Source organism: Dreissena polymorpha, chromosome 8 (assembly GCF_020536995.1).
Source record: "Dreissena polymorpha isolate Duluth1 chromosome 8, UMN_Dpol_1.0, whole genome shotgun sequence".
Classification (NCBI taxonomy): domain Eukaryota; kingdom Metazoa; phylum Mollusca; class Bivalvia; order Myida; family Dreissenidae; genus Dreissena; species Dreissena polymorpha.
Window position 1 is genome coordinate 74649163 of NC_068362.1, and position 15923 is coordinate 74665085.

A 15923-nucleotide genomic window follows, 5' to 3' on the forward strand; every position below is an offset into this window, starting at 1 on the left:
TAGGGTTAATATTTTTTAATAACAGTGGAAAAAAACCTTTTTCTGGTGTTCTGAATAAATTTTCGAAAGCAATGATACATTCTTCTACTTCAGACAATTCAGACAAATTGTGCTTATCCTGATACATGAAGTTTATTGAAAACTAAATCACTTACTAAGTGACCAGCTTACATATCAATTGCACAGTGTAATACTTATCTACGTTAGAGTGAGAGTTAGATTGGTGTTTCACTGACCTGGCGGGAAAGACACGTGTTTGATATATGTTGTATTGTAGGAATTTGATCCAGTTGACGATGTCCTTCTTCCCCTATATGAACAAAAACAACAACGAAGACGATGACGATGACATCATCATAAACAATAACAAAACAGAGTTGCTGTCAATCGTTAGCGAGTCCGAATTAAAATATAGCGGCCTTGCTTTCGAACCACGTCTCGGCCAATATTCTTTTCGACACTTGATGAAGTCAATGTGACATGATTTATTCGTCTCATACCACTGAAAAACATTGGTTGTAAAAGCGTATTATAAGTACTGATGAGAAAATACCAAGAGTATTTATAGGTGCACTGACAGCCGTAATATAACCGAAATAATTAAGCTGTCTTAGAATTCCGTACAGAGTTAAGGAGTTATCGCAAGTCTTAATATCATAAAGGTAAATAACCGTTCGACCATTTGATTAAGATATTTAGTGTGCTTCTCTCCCTTTGCCACATCAACATATTTTGAAATGACATAGATCATAACGGAAAGGGAACTAATTCATAATAATTAAAAGAAGCTCTTGATGTGCCAAAATCCGACGAGTCTTTACCATTTAATGAATCTGTGTATTGTGCTTGTCTCCATTTAGTCATCCAAACAAACATATTTTGAAAGCATTCTAACGGAAAGGGAACCTACTCAAAATGATTCATTTTTAGTTTCTTTAAAATGACATATAGGACACAATTCTAGGGCTAGAGCGTCGGATTCCGGATCCGAATGTCGTTTGTGCGAATCCCTTGATGAGCGGGGTCAACCTTTGAAAGGTTTTACAATTGACCAGTCGCCAAATTAAAGATCGCTCCGCCCACATATTCAAGTGGTCTAGTAATTAAAAAAATCCGACAAGCAGATCGCAATAATAGCGGTTTAGGCGAGTGGAATACTATATTTGTAACGATGTGTCATGGTATTTTCTACAACATAAATTGTTAAAGAAGCACACTTAACTGCTTTGAAAAACTTTATTACAATCATAAATGCTTTAGAGAGAAATGGCGTAATCAAAATTAATGAGTAAACGACAGACTGTCTATAAGAAACGTTTCGTATACATATTATAGGGATTTGAATAAAAATCCGTTGTAAAAATGAGCATTAATTTCATATTGATATTGAACTTGTTTTAAACAGCCTTACAGTGAATCCGATGGCTATTCATATAGAATTAATTTTTTTGAAAATAGTTTTATCAAATGCCAATGACACATCTTTATCATCAGTTTTTTTTGTTTATTAAAAATGTTTAGATCTTTGCTATTGTATTTTTTTAAAGACACCGATTCTTTTTATTTAGATATAAATTAAATTTTAATTGTAACCATAATTAAATATAGGCCTAACTTCGTGTTTTCATTAACAGATAGTCTGATATGCATTTTATTTCATGGTTGTTATGCGAACCATTTGCATCTCACTATCAAAAATGAAATGTTGGTATTGCGGTGCTGTTCACGATCATTCGAATGGAATATATTAAGCATAGTATGCATTTGTTTATTTATAACAAGATGGACCTTATATGTTCATTGCAATGTGAACATTTCTCCCCGTATCAATATATGTTGTATGAGAAATGTTGTTGTTGTTGTATTATAAGCCGTACATTTTACACCTGAAGTCGCTAAAGCTCAGAGGGGGTTATCACGTGATAGTCAAGATGGCGACGTTCATGCCGAGGCAGGTATTTAGACATTTTATACCCTTTATTACTTGTTTTTATCGTTTAAATGCAAGAAAGCGTTTATTTCGTGTTCATATTCGCTCTTTATCTCTACTTTACTCGCTGCGAAATTTCTTAGCGGGATGACCTAATTAAAGCTCCGCTTCGAAAATTTGCGGGGAGTAAAGTCGATATAATAAGGAAAATGTAATACGAAATAAAAGCTAATCACATGTTTTCTGATATGGCTGGAAAGTGAGCGTCATTTAAAAAATATACAAAAGAAATAAAGGGTATACAACAGTGAAAAATAACTATCTCGGCAAGGACGTCGCCATCTTGACTATCACGTGATAACCCCCTCTGACAGCTGGCTAAGCCGCATTGAAATCACCTTTTAGTTGTTTTACTTTATTTAAAACAATATTTAAGTTTACAATTTATAATGATTTCCCTTGTTTATGACTCACAGAAAATAAGTATATAATTGGAAATCATTCAAGTAATTAAATAGTAATCTTTTCTTGTGTACAGTACATACCAATGCCTAAAAGTTCTTCCATTCTGAGACCCGCGCAACATACTGTTATTTACTAATTATTGACAATTACGCTGAGATTATTAATAAGCACGTGTGGCAATTATTATGTTGTCCAAACAGCTTAATAATATTGTGCATCAAATGATTTAACACATTTTATAAAACACACAACTGTTGTGGTCAAACAATGCATTGTGTTTGTTTTCTCATAACTCGTTCGGATGTTCAAGCAATAAAGGTAAAATAATGACCCTTTATAAAGTGTGTATAGCACCTAAAATTTTGAGTAATGATTAAACAGTAATGATCAGGCATTTGATATATAATCTGTGTAAACTTTTAACAATTACGTCCATTCCATATGTACGACACGCTTTGTTTATCGGACAAAATAGCGGCCAGACTATGCGTTGCTGAGGGGTGTGTGAAAAGCCGATATCTGATTGGCTGATCGGAAAATTTGATTGACAGGTGGCGACTGGTTAAAGCACATTTCGTATCGAGTACTGCTTATGTTTTCAAGAAGCGGAATCAAGAGTGATTGATATAACCTGTAAGAACTTGTTTCGCAATCGATGCAAATACATATGTTTAAACTAATGACATAGAGCAGTGTTAAAGCGAGTATGCACGATTTTTATATGTGTTATATTGTAATATATTGATAAACATATGTTAAAATAACACAAAATAGACAAAAAAAAATATACATTGAAGACGAATTTCATAAAATGCAGCGAAGACAAATTAGCGCCCCGAGCCGATTGTGACGAAGATAGTTCGTACATATTTTCCTACAATAACCGAAGCATTCATGTTTGTATTAGGATCGAAGTTAGTGTTTGTGTGTCGTATGAATAGATATCGATGCAGAAAATCAAATTATTCGTAAAGCTAAATTTAGATTCACATCGTACATGCATGATATTCATGCTTGCGAATTCGACTGTACAGACATTTTCAATTTAAGAATTAAATATCTGGCTTATTTCGCATTTTTCGACACATGTTCTTCTTAACTTTTATTTTAATTTATATTGAATTATATGTATAATACGTTTTTTTACACATTTTATATATTCATAAATATTTGGAAATATCGTGCATACTCGCTTTAAGGACATAATGCGGAAGTGAACGTAAAGTTACTTATATCATGGTTCGCAATCTCAAGGGACTGTGAACAAGTTAATTAATTTGCCCTCTTACAATATTCAGAAAACAAATTGAAATTTTCCTATTAAACTGCATCTAGCAATTCAGATTTGCTGTTAAATTCATAATCAGCCCTTGAAAATCTCGTGACAAAAGGAGAAAGTATGTGAAGTTTCTCCTTTTGCCACTAGTCTTTGAAATGTCGACTGCTAAAAAACGAAAAATGCGTCTGTAGGTACCAAACAGTTACCCAGGGACCGAGCGTTCGTGTTTAGTTTTTCGCGAATCTGAGTTCTACTTCATCCTCTAAAAGAAACATATTATATATATCGCCCAAGGCGTCCGTCCAGTCGGCCGTCGTTTAAGATTATTTCCATCAACTACTTATTGGATTAAAAGGAAAATACTCTTACTTTAAGTTGTATTTATATTTGTTTAATCCGTGTATTTTGGCACACGTTTGACATAAACAGCAGTTCATTTCTATAGAAAGTAGTATACAAACGCAAAACCTATAGAATATCGTGATTTTCAAGACTGAACAAAACATTTTTACACATTATCCCTTTTGGAATAGTCTGACCCATCCTAAATGAAAAAGTACCAGAACAATCATCGACTATTAAAATTTCATCATGCAGTTGGCAAGAAAATAATGTGGCAAAGGAAGAAATTGCTTGTTTAAAGCATGTTCACAGTTTGCCACAACGGCTTCTGCAGCCTATTGCAACATAATGGTCTTCCGTTACCGAGTGGTTAAGGCGCCGGACTCTCACCCGGAAGACCAGGATTCGATTCCCGCCTACGCCGTGTAATGGCCTTGGTCAATGCACTTTTCCCTTGCCTAGTACTGGTTTGAAACCCAGGGATCATGGGTAAGTGAACTGTCGGCGCGATATATAATAACAATTGTTGAAAACGGGGTTAAACCTCAAGTAAACAAACAATAAACTACATATGTGTTATATAGGTGTATACTTTATATGGAGTAACGGGTTAAACGATAACTCAATTGCACATTTAGATACAATGAAAGTGTAAACAATGTTTACATTAACGTGTAAGAATTTAACCCTTTTGTCGCCAAATTTAGATATGTCGTCTGCAACTAGGTTTTTATAAATTAAAAGGAATAATTTAACTTTGCGATAACACCAATTACCTAGTGTCTAAAGAAACGTCTATATCGAGGGGAAAAAGATATAGACAATAACAAAGGCTCCGAATGGACGCCGCCTTTTCGAGATTCGTGACTTAAGGACGTCGACGAAAGAATACGAAAGATATTGGCGAAGCAGTTTTGGAATCTATTCAGGGAATTGTATGGATTTAATCGACTTATCGCTTTACTTGTGGTATCGTGTTTAATTTACATTCTCTTTTGAACCCTTTGTTTACACATTATAGATGTTGAAAATGGTATTTTGGAGGAGCGTATTTTTTCATATAATTGTTTTACCCTGATAGACTTGAAAATCATACTAGCTAATTATCACCATCCTAAACCTCATGAACCCTCACTATTTAATATATATTAAATGACTTAACTCAATTGTGTACAGATGCAGATAACATTTAAGAGGGGCCCTTTAATATAATATATCTTGTACATTTTTCACATTTTATTTCATTCATTAGCACAATCTATAACGATTATCTGGGAAATAAACTATGGCGAAGACAAACAACATAAATCCAGGTTTTGTAAAAGATGGCTAATTGTACCTAATGCTGATTAAAAATAACCTCCCCGATCATGAACTCATACGTCGGTCCTTTACAAGCAAACACGGCACATTAAAGGTATTTATTTACACACCTTGGTCGAGATGTATAATCCTACCTCTGGCCCTCGGACCTCTGTTGCCTAACGGTTATAGTTCTAGATTCTAAATCACGAGGCCCTTCTCTGTATACAATCGAATAACAGTATGACCGTTTCGAAATATCATGAGAGGAAGTCGCCTGGCTCTCTTGTGGAAGATTGGTAGTTCTACCAAGATGATTGAATGAGCTGTGGTGGTCAGTTCAGTAAATGGGTCTTCCTCCATCACTAATGAGCTGGGCATCACAATATAACTGACATAATGTTAATGTGATGTGAAACCCTATACATACATATATCTATGGACCATCGCTCTCACAATATGAACACGTATATATAGCTCAAACATATTGAAAAATCCCTTTAAACATCGTGACTTAACTAGAAATTGATACCTGTACATGACGATTTTTGTCTCACTGTTTACAGCTGTCGTCTGCTTAAGACACTAAAAGTCGTCCGAAAAGGCAAAACCGATTATTTGGGTTTGCGTTTTGCATTTACATGCATATCGTCACTCCCATCGAACAGCACGTAATTCAATATTTTCTCAAAATTGGACTTATGTCATTTTCGATCGACTCTGGAGGTATTTGTGAATGTGAACTTTTGTGGACTGTTTACTCGATTACACCACTGACTTGAGTAACAAGAGGATATTATTTTTACTCATCCACGGGTGATTAATTTTCTATGTGGTACACAAACCGCTGTTCTTCTTTATTTAATTTAGGTTTATGCACGCGTTGAATAACAGCCCTTTGTTTAGTGTTTTATATCCGAGCTCACCGTTTGTTATTTACTCTGCTGTCGTGATAAACTGTGATCGTTAATACCCTATATCGTCTGTCTAGTTCGAAAAGGACTTAACTTCAGCTTGTAACAATTATAATGAGTATCCACACCATAGGGTTTTGATTATATATCAAAATAAAAACTTCGGATTAACATCTTATCTAGGTTCTCTATATAATCTAGAGACATTTTACAGTTAGTGCTAACTGATTCAATGTTAACATGGCCGCTACGTTACTGAACGATTCGAAAGGGTCAAGCAGCAGTGAAGAATCATTTTCACATCTAGTGGAACAAAAGGTGTTGTCACTTCGAAGGAATATAATCTCAGAGAGGGCCGAGCAGATAGCAGAGGTCGTGTACAGAAGCGTGTATGTTATCTTGGAAAAAGTCAGGGAACTTGAGCCTCGTTTTACTGTGTCGGAGATACTAAAAGTGGGAAGTTATTTTGAAGGAACAAAAATCAACGAAATAGATGAATTCGATTTCCTTGTTGTAATCAAAGAGCTTTCCAAACCAGGGGCAATTCATATCAATAAGGAGCCAGACGTTTCTTTTAAAGGAGCTATTTACAGTGGACCTGGTTTAGTACAGATAAAGTTACAAGACGATGATCTGAAAATAAAGTGGGGAAAGTATGTGGTCGATGACTACCTGACATGTTTTCAGCAGGGCTCATTGGATTACGAAAAGCGTGACTTATTTGGTACATTTGTCCTAGAATCCATCAAGAAGATTGCCAAGTCCCAACATGAGTTCAAAGACGCGCTTTATAATCCGGAAACAGATATCGAATTTTATGGCGGTGGCCTTACATTGCCGTCAGTTAGCGATTCTGAACAGGTAATTCTGAAGTCGGCAGAAATAAAGCATCCCAATACGGTGCTCATGCTGGAATATGACGGTTCTGTGATAAGCGTGGATCTTTCTCCGGCTATACGATACTGTCCTGTAGAAGATTGCTTCGAAGCCGGGGACTGTGTTGACGAGAGATTAGCAGCCACCGTAATTGACCGAGGATCGATCCTGCTTGTTGCTAAACGAGGCAATGCTTTTCGAATTACATTTACAGAGACAGAAGTTGAATACATGCGTGATAAGATACACGGGGTTCACAAATTGATATATATGTATCTCAAATACATAAAATGCCTGTATGCAAAAATGAAACCCGGGTTTCAGCCATTTTCGTCCTACGTGTTGAAGATGTTCTGCATTCATCATGATATCAATTGTACAATTAAAACAAAAATTGTATCGAAATGTTTGGACGAAGTGCTGGATTTAATGGCAGAGTACTGTGAAAATGATGAACTTCCAAATGTGTTCAATAAGAGGCTAACATACCTGTATATCAGTGATACAGAATCTGAGTTCCGGATATGTATGCTGGATGGTTTAAGGAAGATTAAAGAATTGGCGGTTGCGAACCCTACTCAGGCTAATTTTAGTAAGGTTATTGCAGATGTAGTAGAGCAGTCTTCAAGCACAGTTGATCTTCTCCGGAATAGAGTGTTAAAGGTAGGCAAGCCGTAACCCATCAAGCATACAATATCGTTTCAACGTTGGTCCAACGGAAAACCGACGTTGCTATGTCAGTTTGCCGTTTGATAAACGTTAAATAGATGGCACGTGTATGCATGGTAGAAACTATATAACCCCATTATATTCATATATATACTCGTTTGAACGCTCTTGAAGCTAATGTCTTAAATATAATTCCATGATAAAGTTGTCATTGTCCATTAATTAATAATTGTCTTACGCCGATGTCTTCAAGTTAAACAAGTCTCACTTTAATAAATGGAGTAAATAGTTAACATATTGTATAATTTAGATCTAAAAAAAAAATAATTTAGTAAGCCATTGTCAACTTGGAGTTGTCACTATTTCTACTTGGCACTTGAGAAGTTTCAGTTAGAAAGCTATGGCGGCCATTTTGAATTCCAACTCAAAACAAAAATGGATTGCCTATTTGAATTAAATACACAAGAATTAAAAGATAAATGCAGACTATGGTATTGCATATTAATTTGTAATTTCTTTAGATTATAATGAAAGCCCACTGAGATAAATGAAATTTAAGTGTGTCTACAGACGCCGGACCGACTGACGGACAAAAAGACGGACGTACGTAAAACCATTGTAGCCCCAATATAATTCATATTTTGGGATATATTACATGTAGTAGCTTAAGTTTGTGAACAAATATCTAACAGTTGTTTCATACAATTGATTACCGATAAAAAAGTAATAATACGGTATAATAAATTATAAGAATTTATTATCATTTTCTAAATGAAATTGCCAACTTTACATTGTAAAATTAACAGGAGTATAGTTGCGTGAAAAATCAAAGCGCTGAAGGCACTGAATTTGTTCGCTATTGTATTATCTTAGACAGAAGTCATTTTTCAAAATTATGTTATTGCTTTTTATATCGCGAGTTTGAAATGAACACAACCCATTCCAATTTATAAAAAAATGTGTCTTAAAGCACCGGTCGAGATGTGTTTTTTAATGATTAATAAAAAAGATAATTTAAGCTTCATTTAGGGAAAACAGGGCTTAATGCATATGCATTAATTGTTACCCAGTACCAGACACTCTCTTGAAACGAAAAACACCATAAAATCAGAAAGTGTCGTTCTTGATTAGTTTGTGAGAATTGCACAAGCTAATTAGTGTGCACAGGCTAATCTTATTTGACATGCAGAAAAGCCCCGTTTTCCCTGAAAGCAGTCAATATGTACAGATTTCAATGATAAACTGACCAATGTCGTCGCACAAGAAGTTATAAACACAAGACTGGCCAATATCGTCGCACAAGCTGTTATACACTATTAATAACATACAGTCTGTCTTCAGTGTACCAGTGGTGAACTATAAACAGGCAGTGGTTATCGTTCCAAGCGTAGTTAACAGCAGACTTACTTGCAAAACTGCATCCATATTAGTTACAACTAAAAATCCCCAAAAGATACGGCTTCTGACGCATTTTTAGCAGACGACATTCGAGAGCATTAAAACAGAAGGAGAATTAGCTTAACAAGAGCGAGTGCCTCTTGAGTTTAAAGGTTAAATTTTAGTTCAATAATATAAGAGCAGTTCGTAAATAGGCTGCATTTTTTTTAACCGAGGAAGGGACAAATGATGTTCAAATGGTGTATACAATGCATGTTTTGTATCCAAACATTTATTATTATACATACAAGTTGTAGGGTTGTGTTACTTTACCATTGATCAAAATATGGTGGTATTCCTCATATTACATTAGTTTGCAGAAGACAATATTTCTTTTTCAGATATGAATTGAAAATAATTGCTATGAAGGCTTTAACATCATTTTTGGAAAATAAGAAATTGCTCGATACGAGCAATTTTTCTTCTTTCCAACAATAATTAACAAAAAAGCATCATATCCTCTAAAGCCAGTTACAGTTTAAGAAAGGGTTAAGTAGACTTTTTTACTTTTAACAGGAAGAAGATAGGCGATTCAGAGCGGAACAGCGCCAGCGTACAGCGAATGAACCGGCAACGTTTAAAGGTAGGCCAGTCACTACGGAATATTTGACATCAATATTTAGGAATATAATGTATACTGCATTATCAAATAATGTTATACATTCAACGTATGGCCATGAGCAAATAATCTTGTAGAGGTCATGACCTTTCCACTCTTAAATTCAACAGTATGTAAAAAAATGCGAACTTGTGGTTTGGTGAAATTATGCTAGCTTTAAAGGTATTTCTAGCGGTTGCTCCAAAGATAACGACGTCAGCGGTTAATCCAAATAAGGCTCTGTCTATTTTGTCCATTGCAAACATATGTTTTCAACAAGTCTTTATTTCCTTAATATACAAAGTTGTACCTTTTTACTGAGAACACTTAACAAATGTATTTCTCTTTCGAATAAAACCGATTTTGTTGTGACGAAATGCATTTAAACACTTGTTTTCGTAGTTACACTCAGACGGTGACCTTATGTTTTCGAGAAATAAATTGAAGCTCAGAACGAGACTTTAAAAAAAAACGTATACAAATATTAATTCACCACTTTGTATATTCGTCATATTTTTAGTCTTGATAACAATGTCTGAAGTGAAACCGAGCTTATGAAATATATTTCCCTCGTTCCAGAAAATGATCATTCCAGACTGAAAACAAATGATTTTGAAATTGACTTTTCGGTCAAAAATACTTCAATGCAATACACTGCAACATTTGATTTAGAAAGATTATCTCCTGATCTTTAAAATGACGTGCTGTAAGCTTTTCTTAGTTTTTGCAACTTTTGTCGCCAGAGCATTGAAGTGGGTGGAGTGAGTACCCAAGTTCCGAAATTGTCTACCTTGAATCTCTATCACAAGTTATCTCCCTTCTATACTCTTCAGTTATATAATACAAATTGTATATTTGTGATGTTTAAGACTTAACTAACCAATTACCAAACAATAACAATATTTCATGCTTTTGTTGCACAGAACTCTCAACATTATTGTGGGCTAAGGATAAATTGCTTAACATGAGCGATTTCCCGTATGCCCACAATGGTATTACCGTACCGAAGCAAGTTATGAAGATTCTGTTACAACTGAAAGTGCCATCTGTAACCTCTTTCAATTTTGGACAGTCCTGAAGTTTTGTTAAGTAAATAAACTGGTATTCATAAAAGTTTTGCTTTTTTGTTGAGATGCTACCAAGGTCATCTGCTATGATATTTCTTTTAAATACGATAATGAATGTTATGTTTCGTTACAGGGGAGAAGAGTTCCGGACGTCTTTGAAAGAATTGAAAAATCCAATTTACGGCTCTGAGTGGAATTCGTACAATTGCATAGAAGAAAATGCTACCCAAATGCTTTCTATCGGCACATTAAGTTATGGAATGCAGCCCATATAAATACGATATTATGTTTTAGTAAAATTAGAGAAGACAAGTATCTATGGCTTTGCAGCAGCGTATGACTCGTGACATAGTCAAAAATAACAATGTTCAGTCACATTAAACCTTTACAATACGACGCATATTAGAATGTCCGAAATTGAAAGTGATTGAAGACTACACATCTTATTGTAATCAGAAGACAATTGATTAATTTGATAGGGTAGAAATAATTGCGATACAGGAAAAGTGCTCATTTTGAGCAATTTCTCATCTTCAGAAAATAATGTCTCCGTCGAATCCAACAAGCTCGTGAAATCTCTTATTTTTTTGGAAATAGGATAATTGTTATTCCTGTGCATAACATAGGCCAAACATATATGTATTTGAATAGTATATTCAAGTGCCAAAATATTGATGATGTACAGTGCAATTTAAGCAGAGAAAGGCCCATATGTTGCAGATAAAACTGTTAAGGAATTTAAACAAAACGAACAAACAAAATATGCCTAGTTTAAAGTACTTCTATCTTAGGCATGGGAATTGATGCCGAAAATGTTACAAATATTATTCTCCCCTACCGGTGAAACAGGAGGGGACTTATCGTTTGCACTCCGTCTGTCTGTCAGTCTGTCGGTTTGTCTGTCAGTCCGTCACACTTTTCTGGACCCTGCGATAACTTTAAAAGTTCTTCATATTTTTCATGAAACTTGAAACATGGATAAATGGCATTATGGTGATCGTGCACGTCATTTCATTTTGTTCCTACGTCAAAAATTCTGGTTGCTATGGCAACAAATAAAACAAAATTACTAACAATAGTGGAGTTTCACCGGTAGGGGACCATATTGTTTGGCAATCTCTTGTTCATACTTGCCCCCCCCCCCTTATTCAATTGGAAGAGCTAGCAGACTTGGGCAAACTGCAACAGCTACACTGTATTACAGATCCAGAAATGTAGCCACAATATTCCTGGAAGTAATAAGGGTATAATTTCTTACTGCAAAAGTAAAGACTTGTGCTTTAGAAATCGATTGCTGTCAGTATTCGGATTGTAGAAAGTAACAAATATTGATGAGTGTATACTTTGTTTAATCAGCAATGAGGAATGCACTTGTAATGTATGTCTCACTTAATATTAATTTCAATGATAATATGTCTCCAGATTATATTATATTCCTCAATAATTTCAAGAACAATTTTGTAAAGTTTGCTAAACTCTTTAGTCCCTGTAAAAGCACTTTTGTTTCAACATTTAAAAACATTGAGTTGACAAGAGAAATTGCTCATAAAGAGCAATTTCTCATTTTGTAACAATGTTTCAAGGGCAAATGATAAATAAATCTGCTACACTAAAATCCAAATCATAATTGATTATATTTATTAAGTGCAGTCTTCTGCAAAATAGTCACACGTACACATAAGTTAATTATTCATCTATTATAGACACATTCTCACACTTTTGCAAATGTAAGCATTGAAAACATTGACATAAAAGGTGTTTGACACAAAAATATATATTCCATTCAATCAAAAAGGGGGATTATGCTCAAAATTATTTTTAAATAATGTAAACATGTAAAATAAAGCTTAAGCAAGTACCAACTCAATAAGAAAACATCATTTTGAATAAATAAAACATCTTAATGCTGCTACATATCAACAACAGGTGATCGATTATGTTTCAATAATTTAGAACTTTGCAATAAACATATATTAAAATTTATGTAATTAATTTCCTATAACCAATAATTTTATGAGTTCGTTGTACTATTACATACGTATTGACATACTTGTAAGTCAAGTAAAAATTGCTGAAAATTAGCAATTTCTCCGAATTCAACAATGCTTTCCACCCTAACAATGTAATTTATTTATATTCCTCCACAATCTTATTGTTTGCAACCTCTTTCATTTTGGGACAGTCCACAAAGTGTTGTTTATTAAAAGGTTTAAAGGTCGTAGGAAAGTGCTATTGACAAAATAAAATATTACTACACAAACACAATTATTGAAACAAAAACAGTATCTTATGCTTCGATATTGTGCATCAAACTTCTGATCTTTATTAGAACTGGAACAGACATCAGTGTAATTTAATACTTAAACTCTTAAAGACAGGCTGGAACTAATATCTCGCAGTTCTGATGAAAAGGAAAACTTAGATTTGTTAAGATAGACAAAAATACTGGTAGTCAGTCTCTTATCAGTCTAGTGAATACTATTATAAATTGATGAATGTGTACTAGCTCTTTAAGTATTGTAAAGCATGAATGTGTCGTTCACATATTACGTACCTACAGTTCTGTCATTTAACTTTTAAAATAATGTGATTTATTGGGGAAGAATTTCAGATTGTACTTGTCGGTGACTTACTGTTGTCCTGAATCTGAACATATATCTCACTGACGAAAATAAATAAATATTCTCTATAGATTGACACACTCTCTAATAATACATTTAAAAGCATGCTAGTAAATCTGCACTATTTTAACATTTTGTGTTGTACATATGTTACATATTTAAATAAGAATGTTTGTTTTATAGCAGTTATTAAGAAATCACAAATACTTGTTAGTTGATAGATGGACAATTGCTAGTTGATTAAAGATGCACAATTAATTGTTGCTGTTGTTTTTATCCTGAATGAGGGAACTTAAATACCGTGATTGTCTGTAATAGTGTTGAAAATGGTGTATCATATTACACGTAAATTATTAGAATATTTATCAATGGTCTATCATGAGTGGTTACCCAAAATGCACTTTGGAGGTGCTTTTTTTAATGACCCAAATAGTAACTACTTCTATACATAAGTGGTCAAGATGATCTTCAAACTTTCATTCTTAAGGGTATCAAATGAAAACACTGCTTTGTGGACGTGTGCCTGCTTAATTGAAAACAATTGACATTTGTACATTTTCAAATCCTTGATTCTACATAATATCATGTTGCAAATATAGGTGAAGATCATCGATGACATATTCCAACTAAATTAGTTCGATTTAAATCCGTTCCAATGTTTTGCTTTATCTTCGTATAGTTTGCAATTACTAATAGAACATTAACTAATTGTGACAGATGGGGCAATTTGGAAAATGAGCTCGTTTGCATTTTGTCATTATTCTTTACACTTCCACAAGATGCAGTATGCGAGAATGTGGTTGAAATGATACAAAAGAAAAAAATTATTCAATCGAAATTTTAAGTTTTACCGTGAACACTTAAATGCATGTGAAGGCTGTGTTATATAGTCTCCTTTTATTCTATGATGAATGGTAATGAACTCTTTTATTATTATTAAGCCTTTGTCTTCAAATATTTTGTTTATCGTAATAAATCCACACAAAAAACCATCGGTTCGTTGTTATTTTATCCATTTTGTGATAAAATTAAGTTCCATTATGATATGATTGGATATTTTATCTCGACATCGGCTTACAGTCGGACGCCATTTTGTTTGTTATGAAAAGTACTGCGAATCGGTGTATTAACGGTTAACCGCTTTGATTTCTAGATTACTAGATTAAAGTTCGGACCTGTCATTGGTGTACTATATAAGAGTAATTGTTAAATCAAATATGTATATATGTATATATATATATATATATATATATATATATATATATATATATATATATATATATATATATATATATATATATATATATATATATATATTATATATGTGTATTCATAACCTAATAAACTAAACATTATTGCATATTTCAAAAACAACAACAACTTAGCAATGAAATTGAACTTGCTAGTTCTCTAGTGTCAATATTGTTTATACAATTTCACATCCACTCCTCCTCAGATCAAATTTGACGATAGTGGGCAACTGAAAAAAACATTAATAACAAACACCCAGGAAAAATATACGAAAAAAGGAACATTTCAATTGAAGGGTATGAAGTTTGTGCGAATAATAATTATAATGGAAGCATGCCTATATATATATGCAAAATGCAGCACCATCTAACACGCGCATCACCATGTGACCTCATTTTACTATTGCATGTTTCTATTCAGTAAAGTGACAACCGAAAAACGTGAAATACTTTCTCAATCATTAACAAAACTTATGCAACTGTGCACGCGTTTGACACTGACATCGAATTTTGTTATAAACCAGAACTTACGTACCCGTAGACAGGCCATTTAACGGTTATGTTTTGTTTATAATAAAGTGGGGAAAAACTTGTAAACATTCGGCACCGCAACTAAGAAGTTTTGTGGCAGATATTCGGCATGTTTTGGATTACATCGATACGTCGTACCCACCGATACGCAGTACTCGTATATATTGTGTGTATAGTTTTAAAAACAAAATCAGAAATATAACAAAATAATCTCACTGGTAATTGAAACCGTGTGATTCAACTGTATACGCTATATAGACAAAATATAATGTAAATAGTGAAATCAGAAAATGTAATATTGCTTTTGATAACACTTCATTCAATGCATCAATATTCATGTTCAGAAATAACATGAGTTCGCACAATATTGCTTTTCACACTACATGTACATACACATGTTATACCTTAAAAAATCTATAACGTCTTGGAATAATTCTGCGTAAATTGTAATTCGACATTTTTTGAGTTTTCGTGCAAATCTCACACTATACCGGGTATTTGTACTGGCAGTTACCGATGGGGTGATTGGATCTTAATTAAAAATACTGTTCCATGGATACAATAAATAAGAGCAGCATTTTTCCTCAAGCAAACGTTGGAACTGTATCCACTTGCATGAACATTTCTTTAACAAAACGCAAA

General features: G+C 33.8%; 1 protein-coding gene across 1 annotated transcript; it reads left to right on the forward strand.

Annotated features, from left to right (window-relative positions):
• Positions 1-7397: 7397 nt before the first annotated feature.
• On the forward strand, positions 7398-11148 carry LOC127840914 (uncharacterized). The gene is made up of 3 exons (XM_052369378.1): positions 7398-7771; positions 9731-9797; positions 11013-11148. Exons 1-3 carry the CDS (start codon positions 7415-7417, stop codon positions 11036-11038), a joined length of 450 nt encoding a protein of 149 aa, XP_052225338.1. The 5' UTR covers positions 7398-7414; the 3' UTR covers positions 11039-11148.
• Positions 11149-15923: the final 4775 nt, after the last annotated feature.

What these genes read in the sequence shown, in the direction of transcription:
- LOC127840914 (XM_052369378.1), top strand. Translation starts at nt 7,415, where the DNA reads ATGAAACCCGGGTTTCAGCCATTTTCGTCCTACGTGTTGAAGATGTTC. An exon ending in TCCGGAATAGAGTGTTAAAG is followed by an intron (nt 7,772 to 9,730) that starts GTAGGCAAGCCG and finishes TACTTTTAACAG; the next exon opens with GAAGAAGATAGGCGATTCAG. An exon ending in TGAACCGGCAACGTTTAAAG is followed by an intron (nt 9,798 to 11,012) that starts GTAGGCCAGTCA and finishes GTTTCGTTACAG; the next exon opens with GGGAGAAGAGTTCCGGACGT.